This window comes from Acipenser ruthenus, chromosome 25, assembly GCF_902713425.1.
Source record: "Acipenser ruthenus chromosome 25, fAciRut3.2 maternal haplotype, whole genome shotgun sequence".
NCBI classification, from domain to species: domain Eukaryota; kingdom Metazoa; phylum Chordata; class Actinopteri; order Acipenseriformes; family Acipenseridae; genus Acipenser; species Acipenser ruthenus.
The window spans coordinates 19,067,810-19,089,849 of NC_081213.1; the positions used below are offsets into that span (position 1 = coordinate 19,067,810).

The 22,040-nt window shown below is 40.1% G+C and overlaps 1 protein-coding gene across 1 annotated transcript; it reads left to right on the forward strand.

Moving 5' to 3' along the window:
* Nucleotides 1-4: 4 nt before the first annotated feature.
* On the forward strand, nt 5-18,866 carry LOC117414124 (DDB1- and CUL4-associated factor 1-like). The gene is made up of 24 exons (XM_058999500.1): nt 5-177; nt 3,070-3,214; nt 3,631-3,707; nt 3,822-3,895; nt 4,414-4,527; nt 4,733-4,870; nt 5,073-5,537; nt 5,716-5,817; nt 6,348-6,506; nt 6,718-6,897; nt 7,130-7,339; nt 8,137-8,306; nt 8,683-8,807; nt 9,905-11,162; nt 11,473-11,671; nt 11,893-11,975; nt 12,843-12,927; nt 13,422-13,655; nt 13,901-13,994; nt 14,455-14,559; nt 14,680-14,753; nt 15,198-15,290; nt 15,671-15,965; nt 16,454-18,866. The coding sequence occupies exons 2-24, from the start codon at nt 3,078-3,080 to the stop codon at nt 16,519-16,521; spliced, it is 4,539 nt and encodes a 1,512-aa protein (XP_058855483.1). The 5' UTR covers nt 5-177; nt 3,070-3,077; the 3' UTR covers nt 16,522-18,866.
* The last annotated feature ends 3,174 nt before the right edge of the window (nt 18,867-22,040 follow it).

Genomic DNA, 22,040 nt, shown 5'->3' on the forward strand with positions numbered 1-22,040 from the left:
TAAACCAGCGCACACGGGAGCTGAAGCGACTGATCTCATAAAAGGCAGTGACATTTTAATCACACGATATCTTTGTAAAATATTGATAACTGGTGCGCATTTGCAACGTTGTGATTTCGGAGGGTACTGAGGGGGATATTCAAAGAGGGCGAGGGGGGAATCTGGCTAGACCCAGAGGTAAGACCTGTCTATTTGTTATTAGGACTCAGTGAACCTGCCTGTCTGTCACAGCAGATAGTGTCAGTTTGTGTAAGTTTTTGGGCAACATAACGGAAGAGAAATAGAAAAACACTAATTATAACAAAACATGCAAGAATCGTTTTTTACAAAAAATTTAATCATATCCTATTGTTTAAGTGCACATGCATCGGGCCGGACAGGCCAATGCAATTGTATGATATGATATATAAATGAAAGCGGTTTTCTCAACGTGATAATATCAGTACATATATACTCGGGGTAGTTAATAGTTTAAAGACACCTGAAACTGACATCGGAATAAAACGTTCATCCCGGTATATTCTCGTTAAATAAACAATGTTAACTAACTTTACTTGACCGCTGGAGTCTGGATCGAGTGTGTACATTAACTTAAGTGAAGACAGTAAGCCAGTGGTTGAAATTATTTATAAATAAATAAGTAACTAACTTGTCTTCAGTTTGATACAGTGCTGTTTTCCCCTGCGCCGAAACCAAGTTGTAAAGTACTGAGTTATAGGTTGTTCACTTTGATCTGAATAAATGCTCCATGTCACTCATCATACTAGTAGTATTCTGCTATACTGTATATTGATTAGTGATATAATCCCTCCACAAAACACGGACGGCGACAGTATCTTCTGTGCCGCTGGGGTAAGACATATTTGTGATCAGTTTGTAAAAACGCACAATAAGAAAGTGTTTTGCTTTTATATTTTTATTTATTTATGGATATGATTATTATCATTATTTTTTTTATCGCTTTTGTTATTTTTCAGTACCGGTCGACAGGGGACGGCAGTGTTCACTGTACTGTATTGTACAGTTTAAGTACATTTTGTGGCTGTTGTTTCACTATCTTCTTTAAAAGCAAAAAGTTAAGAGACACGGCCATCCTGAGAGATGCTTGTTGCGGGCCCCAGCTGCCACAGTCAGGTTTCCTGCAGTGTTAACTGGTAATTTGCAATGATTTGAAACCAGCATACAGTACTATTTTGTATACGGTCGTGTGATATATACCGAGTCTGTACCATAGTACCAATTTGGGTGGCGGGGTAAGGTAACTGATAACAAAATACATATCATTTCACATAGGCTCTGGTGGTTAATGTGCTTACTGTAAAATTTCTGTGGGATAATTAATTTCCCTGATATCCCTCCAGTTTAGGCGCTGTCTCAATTAAATGGCCATATGTGTGAAAGCTGTTCTGTGAAAGGTGCTGGTTTTGTTCTAGTTGCAAGTTCTTTATACTAGAATCTCAGGCTGTCTGCATGCATATCAAACAAACTACTGATGTAGGTCATAGGGATTTGTATTTAATTTATTGTGTTGTTATTTATTTAAGTATTGTGTTGACATGATTGTCGGGTGGATAGTAGCCGAATATGAAATTAAATGATTCATTGGATCATCTTAGATTATTCATGTTCCTTGTGAGACTTTGATGTTGCCAGCCACTAGCTAATAAACATTTGTTGATGGCCTGCAAATCAAGTATGAAAGGTTAAAAGTAACAGAGATTTGTCTTTTTATTCCTTACAGTGGAAACATAAATCTGTCACTGTGACCTTTATGGCTACAAATTACAATTTTCAAAATGGTTCTTTGCAACCAAACTAAAAATATCAAGTCAATTAAGGCTTTAACCCTGAACGCAATCTTTTTCATTTTTCAATTTGAAAATTCAGGAAGCTATTAATTTTTCTTAAGCAATGTACATGTATCAGCAAAAAACAATTTTGTAATATTTATTTTCATTATATTAGTCTGGATTAGAACAGTGTTTTTGTTGAAGCATCCCCATATCTTGAACATCATTTGAGATGAAATGTTGAATTGTGGGTATACACAGTGACTACAGTACCTCTCAATTTCTGCAGAGATTATGTACAAATTGTCAGTAAGTGATGACAATTTGTACAAAGCTACTTGTATAGTATTGGGGGAGGGGAATCTCATTCTGAGAATGCATCCTGATACTGTAATTGAAGCAATAATCACTATTTCAACAAATTAGATCATTTTGTGCAGCACTACTTCTAATGTACCTTCAGTTTGTTTTTGTGCAGTTCCACAGGCCTGTTTCAATAAATGAGTTATGCTTCAATATAGGAGCTTTACAAATCTTCAGTCCAGATTTGAATGTCAATGTGAAATTTCATGGTCCATTTTCAATCTCTTCTGCTTACAAATAAAATGCTGCTGTTAGGTAGTGGTAGAACATCTGCTGGATCAGTAATGACACAGGCTTGTTAAATTTAATAATTATATGCGTTGGCTCCCGAGTGGTGCATCCAGTAAAAGCACTCGCGTAGAGTGCAGGATGCGCCCTATAGTCTGGACGTCACGAGTTCGAGTCCAGGCTATTCCTTTGCCGACCGAGGACGGGAGCTCCCAGGGGGCGGCACTCAATTGGCCGAGCGCCGCCCGGGGGGAGGGAGGGTTAGGTCGGCCAGGGTGTCCTCGGCTCACCGCGCACCAGCAACCCCCTGTAGTCTGGCCGGGCGCCTGCGGGCTTGCCTGTAAGCTGCTCGAGAGCTGCGCTGTCCTCTGACGCTGTAGCTCTTGGGTGGCTGCATGGTGAGTCCGCAGTGTGAAAAAAAGCGGTCGGCTGACGGCACACGCTTCGGAGGACAGCGTGTGTTCGTCTTCGCCCTCCCGAGTCAGCGCAGGGGTGGTAGCGGTGAGCTGAGCATAATAAAATAATTGGCCATTACAAATTGGGAGAAAATAATAAAAAAAATTGGCAACGACTAAATTTATAAAAGAAAAAAAAAAAAAATTAGATGCGTTTTTCAGTTGAATAGTACACAGTGTGTTTAGAAACTTAAGTGAACAGATTGTTAATTTTGATGTGCTTTCTCCATTAGGCTTAGCCATGGCTTCGGCTTCGGCTTCAGCTTCGACTTTGACTTCCACACATGTAGATTCCAAAGCAGAACTTTCCTCATTGCTGGAGCAGTGGGAAAGGGAACAGCATGGCAGTGGGCAGGACATGGTCCCCATTCTCACGAAGTAAGTGTGGGAGTCAGAAAAACACTACTGTTTACTCCAGTATCCAATTGACAACCTCCATGTGAAGCCCAGTGATGGCAGATTTATCTACAACATTTGATTTGCTTCCCATTCATATACTGTCTTATTCCCCCCTACCACCCCACCCCGCTTGCATTCATTATGTCATGTAAATGCCATTGACCCTTAGAAAAGCAATGAGGAGGCCTAGAGCTAAAGTGATGCAGTGAGGCTGAAATGAAATACGTTGGAGATGCTGTACCCAGCCTGATCTGTTGCTTATTACAATGGATGTGCATCTCTTGCTTTGCTTTTTGTCAAACTAATAATGCTGTTTACATAATCACACAGTAACCCTGCTTGTGCAAGCACAGCTAGTGCACTGTATAAATCTGTAAAACTTCAATGTCTGTCAGGATCTCGGATCTGATTGAGAGGGAGACAGAAGAGTATCATAAAGCTGATCCTGACCCCTTTGACGACAGGCATCCAGGTAAGACTATAGAGCACATGTTTGCCACTTCTCTTCAAAGTATTGCCCAAGCATCATCATTGTAAATTTTATCCTGCATAATATTTATATTGGATATTTTTTTTACTGTTGCAGGACGTGCTGATCCAGAGGGCATGCTGGGACAGCTTCTTAAAATTCTTTTTAAGAATGATGACTTCATGAATGCGGTAAGAGAATCCCAACTGTGTTACTCTGCATTGAGAAAGGTGGTGTAATAAACTTTACATTAGAGAAGGTATGTTATTATTATTTGTTTATTTAGCAGACGCCTTTATCCAAGGCGACTTACAGAGACTAGGGTGTATGAACTATGCATCAGCTGCAGAGTCGCTTACAATTACGTCTCACCCGAAAGACAGAACACAAGGAGGTTAAGCAACTTGCTCAGGGGTCACACAATGACTCAGTGGCTGAGGTGGGATTTAAACCGGGAACCTCCTGGTTACAAGCCCTTTTCTTTAACCACTGGACCACACAGCCTCCTATGTAACATACGTTTTAACTCAAAGAACTTTGAACAGTCAGTCGTGAATAAATATATAAAAAACTAAGTCAAGTTGACAAATGCTTCAGCTGGTGCCATTTTTTTTTTAAAATCAATTACTCCCTTTCACCATTGTGTGATATTTATTTATTTATTTATTTATTTTTATTTATTTATGTGTTTATTTTCTACTCTTATCAGCTGGTAAATTCGTATGTGATGACAAGCAGAGAGCCATCTTTAAACACAGCTGCCTGTCGTCTCCTGCAGAATATCATGCCAGGGTTGGAAACTGCTGTTGTCTTCCAGGAGAAGGTAGGAACTTTGGACAGCAACTTAGTATTGGTCATGTGCCACTTTCAGGACCTGTCTGTGGGCTTCCCTGGTCTTTCTAGTGGCCTGGAAAGTTGGCATAGATCTTCCAGTTGTGGAGCTGGCTTTCTTTCTGTGTATAAGAATGTATGGATTATCGAGGGAATCCTTTCTTTGTAAATTAGCTTTGCTTGTGTTTCACCCTCAGGAGGGGATTGTTGAAAAGCTGTTTAAATGGGCGCGAGAAGCAGAGCAACCACTGAGGACCTATGCAACCGGGCTTCTGGCTGGGGCCATGGAGAACCAGGATATTGCCGCAAACTACAGGGAGGAGAACTCTCATCTGGTGAGTGCACCACTCCTTCTTTTCACATTTGTATTTTAACTAATCCATGTTAACCAGCCAATTTAAGCTACACACCGCTAACAAAAATATATTTCCAGAAGACTTCTACCAGTAGCAGTATATTGGGATAGGAAATCCCTGGGCAAAATCTTGGTATGTCTAAATATCTTTATATATTAAATGGTTATTTTTCTTTCTTCAGGTTCCGCTAATGCTGCAGCGTTTACGAGAACTGCAGGAAAAGGAGTTTAAGCGGCCAAGTCCACGGAAGATGTTCACTGTCGATGAAGAGGCCGTGGATGTTAACTTTGGTGATGTGTCTTTGGACAATATAGAGGAGAAAGAGGCATCAGAAGAAAGTGAACTCCCATTTCAAGTGAACTCGACTCACAAGACTAGCAGCAGGGTGAACTCTGCCACTAAACCTCCTTGTGATGGAGAAGATGGCAAGCATGGAAGACCTGGAAAGAATGCAAAGAAAGCAAAACAGAAACTGAACTTTTCCATTCCAGAACCAGACCGGGTATTCACTGAGCTGTCAAACAGCAGTTGGTCTGAGATGTCCCCCTGGGTGATTGGGACCAACTACCACCTTTACCCTTTAACCCCAGCCATAGAGCAAAAGTTGATTCTGCAGTACCTAACGCCTCTCGGGGAGTACCAAGAGGTTAGATATCTTGTTGTGCTTGTTCAACTGTTTGAATTCTTCTTTATGCAACATATGAGCAGTACAGGATTTCAAACTAAATTAGGGATTGAGATGTCAGTAAATGAACTGTCACTTGCTGATGTTTTAAGATGTTTTTTAGATACATATATCATGATGTCTTCATTTCTGTCTGCAGCTTTTGGCTGTGTTTATGCAGCTTGGTGCCCGGGAGCTACTGATGTATTACATTGACCTGAAACAAACCAATGATGTCCAGCTTACCTTTGAAGCTCTGAAGGTATTGCTATAGTTTTTGGTGCTGGTATTCTTGCTATTTATCTTGGTATCCATTCTAATTAGATTGAAAATGTAACATTGTAAAGGTTTATTAAAGTGTGCAGAACACCTTGCAGAGTTTAGAAGAAACACATTCCATTACCTTTGCTGTGTCCTGTATTTCTCTATCTCGGCATTTTGTATTTAAACATATTGCTGACTTTTTAATCACACATCATGGGTCATAAATCAAGTGAGCAATACATTTACTCTGGAGAGCGTTCGACAGGAGAGGATTGCTGTGTATCCAGAGCGCGCACACACGCACACTCCCTTCTGCAGCAATGCTGGTTTTCTGTTCCCGCTATACACCACTGATTTCAATCAAAGCACCAACATTGTTGCTGCAGGGAGCATGAACTGGATATGTGTTTGGAAGAAAAACTTGGTACTAGAAAGCCTAATGGTGAATGGGGGGTGGGGGAGCAAGCATTGTTGAGTTTGGTGCAAACTATGCTAGGATTGTGTTTTTTTTTTCTCTCTTCCTTGTAGTATCTGGCCTCCTTGCTCCTCCACAAAAAGTTTGCTGCCGAGTTTGTGGGACATGGCGGTGTGCAGAAGTTGCTTGAAATACCTCGACCATCCATGGCAGCTACTGGCGTGTCTTTGTGTCTGTATTACCTAGCATACAATCAGGATGCAATGGAGAGGGTGAGGGTTTTCATCCTTGCAATCTGATGTAACCGGTCTCTGTTTAGGTTAGGTATTATCTTTGATTTCATGTGAGGATTTGATCTTTTTACTCTATCTTCCACCTGCTTTTTATTGGCATTGAATTCTACAGCAACATGACAATTAACAAAATGTTTGTTAAGTACAGTTAATGGGGAGTAATTCATATCCGGTGTTTTGTCGCCGGCAGGTGTGCATGCTCCCTCACAGTATCCTGGCAGATGTGGTTGGGTACACCCTGTGGTTGCTGGAGTGCTCCCACGCATCAGGGGGCTGCCATGCCACCATGTTCTTCTCCATCTCCTTTGCTTTCCGTGCCGTCCTGGAGCTCTTTGACAAACAAGATGGTCTGCGGCGCCTTGTCAACTTGGTAAGTCCAATAAACACTAACTTTATTTATTTCAACTTGTTAAATCCAACATCTATATACATGTACATGTTTTCAGTTTTGTCCGGCCATCGGACACAGCTTGGGAAAGTCCAATAACAGTTGTTTTTAAAGGGTTTTCAGTGGCCATGGTAAAGAATTGACTTGACTTTCTCACACAGTCCACTAGATATGCACTAGATGTGTATATATACTGTGTATTTATCTCCTCCAGATTAGTACCCTAGAGATCCTGAACCTGGAAGATCAGGGAGCCCTGTTGAGTGACGATGAGATTTTCGCTAGCCGACAGACGGCCAAGCACACCTGCATGGCACTACGCAGATATTTCGAGGCACATCTGGCTATCAAATTGGAACAAGTGAAGCAGTCCCTGCAGCGGACAGAAGGAGGCGCTCCCGTTCACCCTCAGCCTCAGTATAAGGTGAGATGAACAGTTTAAGAAATGACTAAACACCAATGAGGGATTCATAAGAAAATCTACAACAGTAACTATACAACTTTGCTTTATCATTCTGTAACTTCTACAAGCAATGAAATACTTTATTTAAAAATGCTATTGCTAGCTATTATGTGCTTTGTTGTATTTGAACCTAACATGACAGCCATCTAAAGCACATATCTAAATGTTGCAATTTACTACTTTTCATTTTTCACTTTAAAGTGGGGTTGATTAACAGATTAACCTTATATAGTATCTGAAGGCTGTACTGAAAAATATCTGTTATATCAATTACACCTGAAAATAAAGTATAACTTTTTAGACCTAATTTCTAAACAACAGTCAGTTCAACTTAAATTGAACCCAGAAATGTGCATAGCTTTTGGCCATTGTTTTTTAATTTAATAACAAATTTATATTCTAGTATAGTGTTATACTGCCCCCAGCTCATGCTTACTGCTCCCCGTAGGCTGGATTTAGACATGGTGGCTATGCACTTTTCATTGAAGAAGTAATTGAGATTTTGAGGTGTACTTGCTAGCTTCTTAACATTTGTAATCCTGTCCTTCTCAACTCTGTAACCCTGGTGGTACCCTTTTTATTGGGATTGAAAAGGCTGGAAAGTACATTGTTAATGTAACCCAGCTGAATCAGAGAAAGCATTATACAGTTCCTGTCAGTACTGGCTTTTTTGTGGTAGCTAATGTCATGTTGGGAAAGGAAGTACCTGCTAGCTGGCTCCCAGTTGTGACTTTGTGTGTGTTTTGTGTTTTTTGCAGGCATGCTCATATACCCGTGAACAGGTTGTGGAGATGATGGAGTTTCTAATCGAGTATGGTCCAGCTCGGCTCTACTGGGAAGCAGCTGAAGAGTTCCACAGGCTCTCTTGTATCCACCTCATGCTGCAGCTAATCTCCATAGCTTGTGATTGGAGGACCTACTATGGAAGGTACATTGTATTTAAATCACACTAGCCTAACTTTTTTATTATTTTATTTTGTGTCCTTTATAAAGTAATTAAATGATAGAGCATAATAATAAAGCTGTAAAAGAGGAGCATGAAAATAGCTTTTTTAACAGTAACATCGGAGGTTCTCCTTTATCATCTAATTCATATTTGAAACAGCTGAGTCTCTGACTCTGCAGATTGATTAACAATAAGAGGCTCTCCCATTCTCTCATGCAGTTGGGTGAATATAAATTATTTAATAGCTATTACATCCCTTGGATTTTTCTGCCTGTCATGCCAATAGAGTACGAAACACGATTGCAGTGACCAGATACATGTTTAGTTCCCATTTTATTTGTATTTTTTCTCACCCAAGGAGTGATACAGTACGGTATGCACTGGACGTGCTCGCCATTCTCACTGTGGTCCCGAAAACCCAGCTGCTGTTAGCCGAGCCTGTGGATGTGCTTGATGAGAGCGGCTCAACGGTTTCCACTGTGGGTCAGTACCTCCTGGGTGTTTGCCACTTCCAGTGCCCTGCCTAGCTCATACGTTTACTGGTCACAAGTTCAGTTCCTGCCTAGGGATAACTTCTTCAGATACACCATCCACAATGTACATTTCAGAACTGCATCAATACACAATAAAACACACCAGTAAAGGCTCATTTTTTTTTAGAAATTGTCAATTTTTCTCTCTGTTAACAGGAGCCTTTGCCTAGAAGTGCTGGTTATCTCCTTTGATTCCATATTGTAACTGTAACCGCAATGCAGCTTTTAAGTGATTTATAAACAAATTGGAAGGAAAAAAAAAATCTGCTTAATAAATTATACATATTTAAGTTATTTAAAATTATAATGAAGCTCTGTAGCTCAGCTGCAATGCAGCCCTGTTTGCCCTTATTTATACATTAGAGTAAGGTTCCTTTTTTAACATTTAAAGCTGACTGTGTCACCAATAGACAAGATTTGTGGACAGGATTATTTTCTGATGAAAATAACAACCAGCGATGACAAGAACCCTTAATGAAAGTACCCCCTTTTATTAGCCAGCCAGTATTTTTTGTTAATATTGCTATGCCCCTTTAATGTTAAAAGGATATTAAGGGGTTTTGTAGTATTTTACAACCAGATTTCCAATTTCACTCTTTTCAGATTGAATATTATTACTGGAATAAGTAGCGTTTCAGTTTTACCATGCTTTTATTGGATTTTAATATTATTTTTGAGGGTAGGAGGGTACAGTTATGTACGCATTCAAAGCAGGTAATTGTTTATTGCCTTGGAGTTTTTCTTGCTAACATTAATGAGAGAATATTCAAGAATGACCAGAACTGTTCTGTTTCTTAGAATGTAATTACATGCAATCCCTTTATGCATACTTTTTTTTACAGAATAAGTGTATTTCAGTTTTAATATGATCTATCACATAGTGTAAATCTGGGCACCTCTTTAGGCGGTCATATTACTGAAACCTGTTTCACATGTTTTAGCAGTCAGTCAAGTTTTCTTGTATCAGACCCTTAATTAACATCGTGGCTTCTAGGTTTAAAATATTCCAAGGCTTGTTCTTATTTTACCTGCCTTGTTGATTTGCAGGAATGAGTATAATTCTTGGCGTTGCTGAGGGTGAGGTGTTTGTGAACGATGCAGAAATCCAGAAGTCTGCTCTCCAGGTGGTGATCAACTGCGTGTGCGCGCCCGATAAACGAATCTCCAGCATTGGCAAGTTCATCTCCGGGACCCCTCGTCGCAAGCTTCCCCAGAACCCCAAGAGCACAGAGAATGTGCTGACCAAAATGTGGAACGTGGTGCAGTCCAACAACGGCATCAAGGTGCTGTTGTCCCTGCTTACTGTCAAGATGCCCATCACAGACGCTGACCAGATCAGGGCGCTGGCCTGCAAGGCACTGATGGGCCTTTCTCGCAGTAGCACAGTAAAACAGATCATCAGCAAGCTGCCTCTGTTCAGCAGCGGACAGCTCCAGCAGTTGATGAAGGAGCCTGTGCTGCAGGACAAACGGAACGAGCATGTCAAGTTTTGCAAATATTCTGCAGATTTGATTGAGAGGATCTCTGGGAAGCCACTGCTTATTGGAGCAGATGTCTCCTTGGCCAGGCTTCAGAAGGCAGATGTAGTGGCGCAGTCACGGATATCCTTTCCTGAAAAGGAACTCTTGCTGCTCGTCAGGAACCACCTCGTTTCCAAGGGGCTTCACGACACTGCCGCGGTCCTTACTAAAGAGGCTGAGCTGCCCATGGCCATACTGTCTCACTCTTCGAATTTCAACGCTGTAGCCGCATCTGCATCTCCTGTAGCGCTCCCTCGAACACCTCGTCTGGCTAACGGGGTGTCTCCAAGGCTGGTCACCCTCTCTTCCTTATCCACTACCCCTTCCACCAGCCATGCCCAGGCCAGGCCTTCTACCTCTCAAACACAGTCGTCTGCTGTGGTCCCCCATGCCAATGGCTCTCCTTTGATCGGACGAATCAGTTTCACTCGGGAACGGCCGTCCCCCTGCAACGGCAGGAAGCTGAGGATCCTGCGGCAGAAGTCGGACCACGGCGCCTACAGCCAGAGCCCGGCGATGAAAAAGCAGTTGGACCGGCACCTACCCTCTCCACCCTCCTTGGACAGTATCATTACAGAGTACCTTCGGGAGCAGCATGCCCGCTGCAAAAATCCTGTCACCACCTGCCCCCCCTTCTCCCTCTTCACTCCACACCAGTGCCCCGAGCCCAAACAGAGACGCCAAGCCCCCACCAACTTCACCTCCCGTCTCACCCGGAGGGTAGTCTATCCCAAATATGGGGGGGTGGATGGTGGTTGCTTTGATAGACATCTTATTTACAGCAGGTAATAACACACTTGGTATTTTACTGAAATGTAGGGAAGATATGTACTGTAATTTTCCTTATGATCTTTTGTCTGCCCTTGCTAGTTTTTGTACATGAACTTATATAAGTGATATATTACATATCTAAAATCCAGATGCTAAATACGTTATGTTACTGTGGTATAACTCTATTTAAAAAATAAAGAAAGAAAGAAAAAACGGCCTTGACAAAATAAAGATTTCAGCCCTATGCGCGTTTATTTTTACTTCTTGCATATAAAGTTTACCACCACAGTGTCTTCACGTGTCCTTTTTTAATTCTCTTGATAGATTTCGTCCCATCTCGGTGTTCCGGGAGGCAGACGAGGACGAGAGCGGCTTCATGTGCTGTGCGTTCTCTGCTCGGGAACGCTTCCTGATGCTCGGGACCTGCACAGGACAGCTGAAGCTCTACAATGTGTTTAACGGGCAGGAAGAGGCCAGTTACAATTGCCACAACTCTGCCATCACTCACCTTGAACCATCAAGGGTAAGTATGGCAGCAAGGCATTTCAGATACTTTTAGTAACCTGTGCTGAAGAAAGCCTATAGCAAGTTTTATCACAATTGGATGTAAACCCCAGTTGCTGGCATAAGAGATGCATATTTGGGGAAACAAAACTCCTCCTACTTGGAACATTAGACAAAGGAGAAAAAAATCATTGAAGCATCTGGGCCTATATAAGTCATTTCTGTCCCCCTTTTCTCTAGGATGGCTCATTGTTGTTGACATCAACCACGTGGAGTTACCCCCTCTCGGCTCTCTGGGGGATGAAATCAGTCTTTGACTTAAAGTAAGTACTTCCAGAGAATGTGGTGAATGCCTGTGTACTGATTGTTTTTCAACTTGTAATATATACAGAGCATCAAAATAAACTTATCACTATTGTAACACATTTATTTAAAAAATAATAATAAATAGGGGATATAAATGATGGCATGGCACACTTGAGTGACTGACTGAAGCATATGCATTTAATCACCTAATTAGTGAGACAGTTGATTAGGCACTGGATATGGAGTGATTTCAGCTGTTGAATTGCAAGCTTGAATAAAAGCAATAAAGAAAATCACAGAAAGAAAACAATATGCCACGTCTGTCAAGAGAGCAGCGCTTTTGTGCAGTCGGCATGTTGGAGGCTGGACTTGGGCAGCATACTGTGGCTCACCGTCTTCGGGTGCTCACAGCCAGCAATTTCAAACCTGGCGAGACGGTATAACCAGACACACTCTGTCAATGACAGGCCACGAACTGGGTGACCAAGAGTCACAACACCTACCCAAGATCAACAGATCATTTTGCAGCATCTTCGTGATGTCAGTTGTTAATCAGCACAATAAAAAGACAGTGCACCTGCTCTAAAACAGAGTTTGTCATTTTTTTTATCACATCTAGTGAATTATATCCAAGTAAGTTTCTCTTGATGCTCAGTATATTAAATAAGCGATGACCTTTCGTTTTGTTACATATTTGAAATTGTAATAAAGAATTTCATGGATAATGGTCAATTTCAGTAAATTATATTCAGCTGTTTCATCGAACCCCTTTAAACTGTTTTATTGAAACAGTGATGCTGGAAGTGAATGCCTTTTGACTCATTTATTTTATTTTGTGCCTTTTTAAATAACTAATACTGAAATAATATATGTCTTACTTGCAGACATTCATTTTTAGATGATCATTACGTTGAGTTCAGTAAACTTTCTCAGGACAGAGTCATTGGAACAAAGGAAGATATTGCTCATGTGAGTTTTTTACTTTTTAATATGATGATTAACAAAATTAATTGTTTTAGAAAATACTTCCCTCTGAGTGTCTAGAACAATATATTTAAATTATTACCCATATGGTAATCCAAGTGGGGGGTGGGCATAATTTGGCTATATGCACACAAATTCTGACTTTTGTGCCATTACGCATCTATCTTTTTATTAATTTTTGTATGAGCTTTGTATTATAGCAGTAATCCATATCGTGTATACATGTACAATACATACAGATGTTTGTAGCCAGTAAGGATATAGTGTTGATTGGTGCTGACCACAAACTAAATAAGAATGGCACAGTTGTTCAGGTTGTTAGCCCTAGAGTTTGCTTGTTATGTTTCTTTACTTACAAACTGAATAAAACTGTAAATATAATTAATAAGTTTTACTGTTGGTTTCTATAGCAACATACATACATAGACAGGACAATGTAGTAAGGCTTAGACTTGTGTTTTTGTTCTCTTTAATCTAAGATCTACGACATTCAGACTGGTCAGAATATCCTTGCACTGAACAATCCTGACCTCTCGAATAACTACAAAAGGAACTGTGCCACGTTCAACCCCACTGATGACCTGGTATTGAATGATGGGGTGATGTGGGATGTGCGTTCTGCGCAGGCGATCCACAAGTTTGATAAATTCAACATGAACATCAGTGGAGTTTTCCACCCGAATGGGCTGGAAGTCATCGTCAACACTGAAATTGTATCCTTTTTATAATGGATAAATGCCATAAATTTAAAATCAAAGTTAATTTTCATTCTTCCCTTGTTTAAGTCCTGGGCATCTCCAGACTAGGCTAGGATGAACAACCTGTTTACTTGGGAATCTTCAAGTAAAAGAGCTGTGTGCAACTTGCACACCATTGAGGTGTTTTTGGATTTGTTTGGTATTTTTAAAGATGCTTTTAATGATAATGGTTGATTCTTGTGCTTAACCGTCCATCTCAGTGGGACCTAAGAACTTTCCATCTCCTCCACACTGTCCCCGCACTGGACCAATGCAGAATCGTCTTCAATAACAACGGAACTGTAATCTACGGAGGTGACATAAGAGACTGCAAACCATTGGCTCATAGTCTGGCAAGCAATCGACTGGCTATTGTAGACTGTTTGCTGTTTCCTTTTTTTTTTTTTTTTATTTAGCACATAATCCCCATGAAGTGGCGGATGTTTGTGTTTTTAAAACATTCATTGTCATGTTTGTTTCTGATCAGTAAAATCTATTGGAAAACATAATTGTTAGGCAACTTGCCTTGCATGGCAGGCAATCTGTTCAGTCTTCGCAAATGACATTCTGAGCCTGGGTTAACTGAATTGCTGTGGATTCAGATCCGGCTTCAATAAGAGCTTGATCTAATATACAGTAGTGCTAATCTGCTGTCAAGATGCAGAAAGATGCCTCTGCTTCAGATAGTGTGTACTTCATTCTTGGGACAGGCTGTATATTTAGTAAGAATAACTGCTGATGTGGCTCAATGGTGGTTGTTTTCTGTGTTTCCTAGCTATGCTGCAAGCAGACGATGAGGATGACATGGTTGAAGAACGAATGAAAAGTCCCTTCGGGTCCTCCTTTAGGACTTTTGATGCTACAGATTACAAGCCTATAGGTAAGTTATAGTCACCCCTTGTATGTTTGATCATTGATGGTGGTGGTTTTAAGTGATTTATTCCAAGTTATAAATGATCTATGAAGTTGCCCCTCTCCCTTTTTCTCTCTCTTTTTTTAGCAACCATTGATGTGAAAAGAAATATTTTTGACCTTTGCACTGACACCAAAGATTGCTACATGGCTGTCATTGAGGTAAACATGGTTTTAGATTATTCCCCTAAATGAGTAATGAATAGTAATAAAAAATAATGCCTGTAACAAAGTACTCACTTGGGATTTGTATTGTCTGTGCTCATATTGTCAGAAAAGAATAAGGTGCTCTATTATTATTATTATTATTATTATTATTATTATTATTATTATTATTTATTTCTTAGCAAACGACTACCAGTGCTTATTGATAGGAATTACAAACTTCCAGAAGTGACACGTTGGCATCAGGCAGTTATCCTGCTTATGGAAGTGCCTTGTATTTCCATCTGTTTTGCAAAATAATTCCTGAAATAAAAATGCAAAATACATTTGTACTGTACATGAAAATGTGAGACTAAGCATGTGACCAAATCAGCTTGCAGGTGATCACTTCTAAATGGCCTCAGGAATAACTCATTTAAGCCTGCTGGACATATTTTTCAGAACCAGGACGCCCTCAACATGGACACTGTCTGCCGTCTCTATGAGGTGGGGAGGCAGCGGCTGGCAGAGGAGGAAGAGGATGAGGAAGACCAGGTTAGAATATTATTAATATGTAGGATACTTTACGTCTTGGAGTCGACCATAGCAAGCGATTTTAGATGATGTAATTTATCCTTTTTGAAAAGTCTAAAACAAAGACTTCAGGGTCCTTATCAGCTTATGCATACTATGCATTGTAGAATAATGACCTCATAGTTTTAGAAATAACATTGGATTTGGATCTGGCATTCTAGATTTATTACTTTATATTACATTATAACGGAATTATGTGGGGCAATCAACATGGGCGAAAACATGTCAGTATTTAGGCAGTCCTCGTATCGTTGATCATAGGACAGAGAAGTATACTTTGCATTGAACACGGGCCCACAATCGTGGGTTGTGAATGATGTGTCATGATGTCATTCCAACAGGATGAGGATCAGGATGATGACGACGACGACGATGATGATGATGATGACGATGATGACGATGACTCTGATGATGACCTGGATGATCTGGACACAGACCCCCTGCTGGAGGCAGAGCTGGACGAAAACAACGAGAACGGGGGGGATGATGAGGATGACGGGGACCACGACTTCTCTCCCTCCGACGATGAAGAGGTGGCACGTCTGCTGGAGGCGGAATTGGAGGGCGAGGACAATGATGATACCGATGATGATTCGGACAATGCTGACGAAGATGTGGAGCTTATTCTGCAGACCTGTGAGTATCCGACTTCCTACTCTCAAGGAAACAACAGAATAGTTAATTAACCTCAAGGTCCCTCCTTATCTTGACACCTTATGTTAACATATGCTGTCAGAAATCACCTCCGAGACTCCTAGGTACCAGTCTTGATGTAGTGTATAAATATGTCCTGTTCTCATGTATGCTCAATAAAGGAGTTCCTTCTTCAGCTTGAAAAAAATATTCAGGATGGCCTATGAGAATGTTCAAGCACCTGGACGCACTCACTATGACACAAGGAGTCAATCGTACTACTCTCTTTTACTGTGGTCAACTTCTACCTGTCTAATACTCTGCAACACAAACAGGCTGAAATACTAAATGTGTCTATCATATACCAATTCATACAAGGTATGCAACTGTAGATTTGACGTTTCTAACACCAGGACCCTTTTTGCAAATTGATGCATTATGTATATCTTGTTAAAAAATGAAGATAAAAGCAAGTTTCTATTCCTTTACAGCTGACAGCTCAGATAACTCTGATAACTCTGATTTGGAAGATGATATCATCTTGTCCCTAAACGAGTGAGGAGATCAGGAACAGCCATTAAGCGATGCCAAGAACACACTCATTGGAAATGTCTACGAAAACGTGGCAAAAGATTGCAGAATAAAAATGGAACAGAGAGGAAAATCAGGCAATTGAGGTTCATCTGAGATTTTGGAGCTAGCAGAATGAGCATTTCAACATAGCCTCTAGGGGGCTCCCAGACCAAAGGACCCATTTGGAGGTGAAAGACTAAAAAACAGGGTAAGGCCCCAGGAGGTTGAAGGGTGGAAATATAAGCCAGACTGCAAGATATTTGTATGATAGCATTTCTTAAGAGTAAGAAATAGTTTTATATAAAATGATATGTGGTGTGGTGCTTGAAAAATGAGTCCCTGGAAACATTTACCAGTATTTTGACCATTTATGGAACACTTTTTATTGTACAGGAACTATTTTACAAAATGTACTGCTGCAAGACCAGGCTTCCCCTTTTGTAATTAATTGGTGGATAAAGTGTTACTTTTTTAGATTTTCTTTTAGGGTTTCAGTGATCACCGCATAAAGAAGTGGGGCTTGAATAGAGCAAGCTCCTTTGACCAGTGCCTACCTTGCGGCCTTTAACTAGGCATATACAGTTGAAGGCTGTACTTTCTGATCCCAATTTATTCCTACCTGTTTAATTCATGACTGAACCACAAAAAAATACAAGGAGTTTGCAATTGTATGTGAAGCAAATAGACAAGACTGATCATTTTTTCAAATAGATTTTTGTGTTTCAAACTAACACTGGCTGAGAACTGAACTGAAAACAGCCTCTGACTTTCAGCATTACAACCACAGCTACCTATAAAGACTAGTTGGAATAAAGTAGAACTGTATGCTTTGTGATCAGCATGTCCAGATTTTAAGAGGGTTGTAGTTCTGTGGTTGTAAAATTAGTATAAAATAGATGATCAAAGAAACGCATGCCCTCTTGATTTTTTTGAATGCCACCAAGTAACATGGAATCAAAGGCGGTGCACTTTTGTCGGTTGGTTTGGTTCAAAAATGAAAATGATCACAAGTTTAAAAATGACTCTTGTTTTTGGTGTGATGTCACAGCCATAACAAAGAATGAAAAACTGTCAATTCATGATAAATTTTTATGCTGCCTTGCAGAAATCTAAAAAGTCAAGTTGACAGCGAGTGCTAGATGTATTACACATTCATCAGTTTGGGGATTTCTTGCCATCTCTTCCTAAATTCTATGAAGGAGTTATTGGGTAACTTCATCAAACTTTTACAATTTAGTCAAATGATAATTTAGACTATTATTGTACTTGTACATTTTTTCCTGTATATGGTTTGGAAGTCCTTTACATTTTACACGGGTATAGCTCACAGTTTTAATTCCAGAATTGCAATCACATGTCCACAAAGAATAAACATTGCAAGAATAACTCCTGTCTGGAATCTCCTTCACTCCACAGTTATCCGGCATGTGTATAATTATGTGCTGGAGTGATTTAGTGACCCCCCCACCCCCTCAACATTTGACATCATTGATGTTCTGTTACTCCACTGTTGGTTGCTGCTTATGGTTACCAGTCTTTGACACTTGAGTGAGTAGCACTGGTGTGCCTCTTCAAAGATAACTTTCTTCCCCCATTCCTCACCATTTTGATTTTTAAACTGTATAGAATGTTCTAAGCTATAAACACTGATCAAGTGCTTTAATGTCTACCATACCTTGCCCAGGGAGCGAGTGTCAGGTGTGGTGTCTCTGCTCACTAAAGGTCTGTTGCTAATACCACAAACTCCATTCCCAAAAGAGACTTCAACATGAGAACCCAGTGTCTTTTATGAATCTGTTGTGCTGCCTTGAGCAATCTTTCAAAACACGTTTGTGGAAAAAAAAGAAAATGCATCTATTGAGGAAATCTAAGATCCAACTGGTGTCATTGTTGGGCAGGGAAGTGAAGGAATTTATTTTAATGTCTGGATAGATGACATTTGGAAGACTGCCCATTGGATATATTTAAAAAAAAAAAGAAGAAAAGACCTGCAGATTGTGAAATAAGTGATATGGCCTAACAAAGACTGGCACATTGGTCTCGGAGATATTTCTATTCTTGAGACCTAACTTGACTGCCCCGGTGATGGTGAATAAACCAAAGGGAGGGACCGGGGGGGCAAAGTTTTATTTAATCTGCAATGTTTTGCAGGATTTACTTTTTTTGTTTGTTTTTCCATTTTACAAAGTGTGGGACAATTTTGTTTATTGTGTGCATTTTGTTGTAATAAAAAAATAAAGCCACAAAATAAATCTGTAAAGATCCTGGTACAGAATGTAGCTAAAATATTTTTATTACAAAAGGAAAAAAATAAATACATTCTTTAAAGAATCGTGTGTCTGTGGTAACATTTGTTTGTTTTGTTTTATTCAGCTACTTAATATTAAAAGTTAACTCGACACCCTCCTTCCTTCCAGCCCATTTGCGCAAACATGTGTGCTTCATGTTTGTGATACAAACCTTTCTTTTATTATCAACCATGGGGAAAGGACATACTTTGGGAGCCATGGCAGTGAAATAGGGATAGAAATCTAGGGTGGCAAGTGTCATATCAAGATTTGAAACAGAAAACACAAGCGAGGAGAAATGACCTGTAAGCTTTATTGTGAAGGAGGTCAGGCAGCACACCGAGTGGCTGCATGCTTGGATCATGTCACTTGGTGCAGTCCACACTGTATGTTAGTTCAATGGACAGACATCTGTCCACTGCCAAGCAAGGGAAAGAGGAATCAACAGGAAGAACTGGTGATAAAGCATTCCATTACACAATTTCAACCATTCTTAACCCGTTTTACCATTTATGTCCAATACATTCGCCTTGTAGGGTTGCTTAATAAAATTTCCACTGCGGTTGCATGTGGATATGCAGGTTAGTTGTTGTCTTGCTGTGTTTCTTGAGACATTCTGGCAGTGTGCAGAAATGGACGTGTGAAAGCTGCATGTCTTCTGGGTTCTGGCGTGCTGTCTGAATCATTGACTTTTGAGGTAATGTGTACTTGTATCCCAGCAGCTCAAACTCGCTAAATCTATATACTGCATGAGGTTTGATCATTTCCACATCACTGACCACTTACAGGATAATAGCTATTTAAGAGGACAATGGGCAATGTCTGATGTTTTGTGTGTTATTTCATTGTGTACAGGTAATTTAATATTCAGTATTCCGTTGGGCTATCCATTATGAAGTGTTTTAATTTAAACTCAGAGTAACCCATATATGTAAGATCTTTGCTGAAAGAAAACTGAAAGTATATTCTGGGAACGGAAAACAATCCCAGAATATGTAATTTGTTGTACAGTGCTTTCGAGATAAATACATCCCTTGCATGAATGAAACCTAAATAAATAAATATAATTGTGTTCCTCATATTTTTCATCTGTATTACTGATAATCTGAGAGGAAGTTGTACAGTAAGAGTAATAATTCAAATCGTGGAGACAATGTCCTTTTGAGGTAGAACTGGCCCTGTATAAGGACTCCAGAATTAAAGCACTGTGCAAAAGTTTGGCACCTGGCTCCAATTTGTGAACATGTGTCTAGTCTTGTGAGGCATTGTAGGACATGACAGGTGCCTATTCGCCTCTGCACTATAAAGAGGTTGAGCATTTGAGTCGTCTTGGGGAAGCACCAGTCTTTGTACATTACCAACATACTGCGGATTTCAAAAACAATAGGACACTTTGTAACCTGAAATCGTATGTCCATTTAGTGGCTAGAAATAAAATGTTGGCGACATTCATTTGCACCATGCTGAATATACAAAATCGGAGCTAGTAGTAGATCACTATGGTCTACATCCAATCTGTGCATGATGCCTCCTCCATATATGCCCAGATTCTTGAAATTAAAGAAGGTCATCAGATTTGATAAAGTGCTTCTGCAGATACTATTGGGTTATAGGACAGTGAACATCTGTGTAAGAGAATATTGGCATGAGTAGAAGAGAACAGACTGAGGCTGAAAGCCAAGGTCAGTTTAAGCGCTACAAGTGTCTATGTAACCCATGCACACGTTCACCATCCTATAACTATTATATATTGCTTTATTATTTATTACAAGTAACAAAAATACAGCTGTATTTGTTCAGAAAGTGTGAACCTAGTCACCTGTGGGGTACATTTTTTTTTTTTGTTTTGCTTTGTACCTATTTGTATAAAAGGTTTTTTTTTCATTCAAGGAAAGTTTTATTTTATGACTAGGCCTGTTTCCATAGAAACGGTGACATGAACAGAATAGATTCCATGAGTGGAACCAATGCCCTTCAACCCAGTCATGTTACAATATAACCACTGTGAGTGCAGAGAATGAAGGACATATGGTTATGATTATATTGTCAGAGCAGAGCATTCTTTGAAATGTTTAAAGCTAAAATATTAGCATGCAGCATGCTTCCCAGTTTGGTCCATTATTCTCTTAAAACCCCTTCAGAGGGTGGGGGTGACTCTCTGTGTGTGAATTCACAACTCATAATTACAGATACTTCAACATTAAGATACCCAGGTTTCATAGAGAGATCCTATGAACTGGAGAAGAGTTTGTAGATTCAAGGAAGGGGAAGCATGTGAATATGATTCCAAATTCTGAAACCTTGAATTCTAATTAGATATGTACATAATATATAGTAGACCATGATATACATGTGATACAACCACCTGAAATGTCTTTCTATGAGGTTGTTTGTATCAGATGAAAATTACCTTCCAATAAAATGAGTTATACTGCTTTATAGCACGCTGTACGATATAGCACACTTCTCCCTAGTGGTTAAATGTGAAATGCCCTTCCCAGGTTTGTCAGTAATTACTACAATTACTATGAATTTCAAGCACTGCTAAAATTATAACAATGATACCAACACAATGATCCTATAGTTACACAGCGGTTTCTGAACAACTACTAAGTAATTACCGATGGCATGTAATATGTGCCCTGTAACTGAAAGCTTTGCCATATGTTTTTTTTTTTGATCCCCTCAAACAGTATATCCCTAGATAAGTATACCCCTGGGACACTTCCCACTAGAAATCTAGAAGACATTCAGGGGGAGTAAGGAGCAGAGTATGGAAGAGCCGCAATGAGCCCACAGAAATGGAACCATCATTAGATGTCCAGACCTATATCACTCAGAGGTAATTACTCAGGACCAATGGGCATGCCCACTCGGCTGAAGGGTTATACTCTGAGATGAGGATGGCATGCAGTACTGGGCATTGGCCATCTTTGCAGAGCGATTTAAATTGAAACAAACTCAGCCGTTGGTTTTGTTACACAATCATAGCGTGGCATCACTGGTGCTATTGTTATTCACAACCAGATTCTTGGAATATCGCCTGTAGAGCTCTCGCAGTGGATCACAATCACCTAACGCCTCAGTCAAGTGAGATCTGAAATGACTGCCAGCCTCACGGCGCACAGGAGACTTCTGGTTTAGGCGGAATTAAATGTGAAATGTTCACTTCATGAGCTCAGTTTAGCCATACAGCAGGATGCATGCTACCGACAAG

Bases quoted from the DNA above. Each gene is read 5' to 3' on its own strand.
- LOC117414124 (XM_058999500.1), top strand. From the start codon at position 3,078: ATGGCTTCGGCTTCGGCTTCAGCTTCGACTTTGACTTCCACACATGTA. The intron at 4,528-4,732 runs GTAGGAACTTTG...TTTCACCCTCAG, and splicing joins CTGTTGTCTTCCAGGAGAAG to GAGGGGATTGTTGAAAAGCT. The intron at 8,307-8,682 runs GTACATTGTATT...TTCTCACCCAAG, and splicing joins TGGAGGACCTACTATGGAAG to GAGTGATACAGTACGGTATG.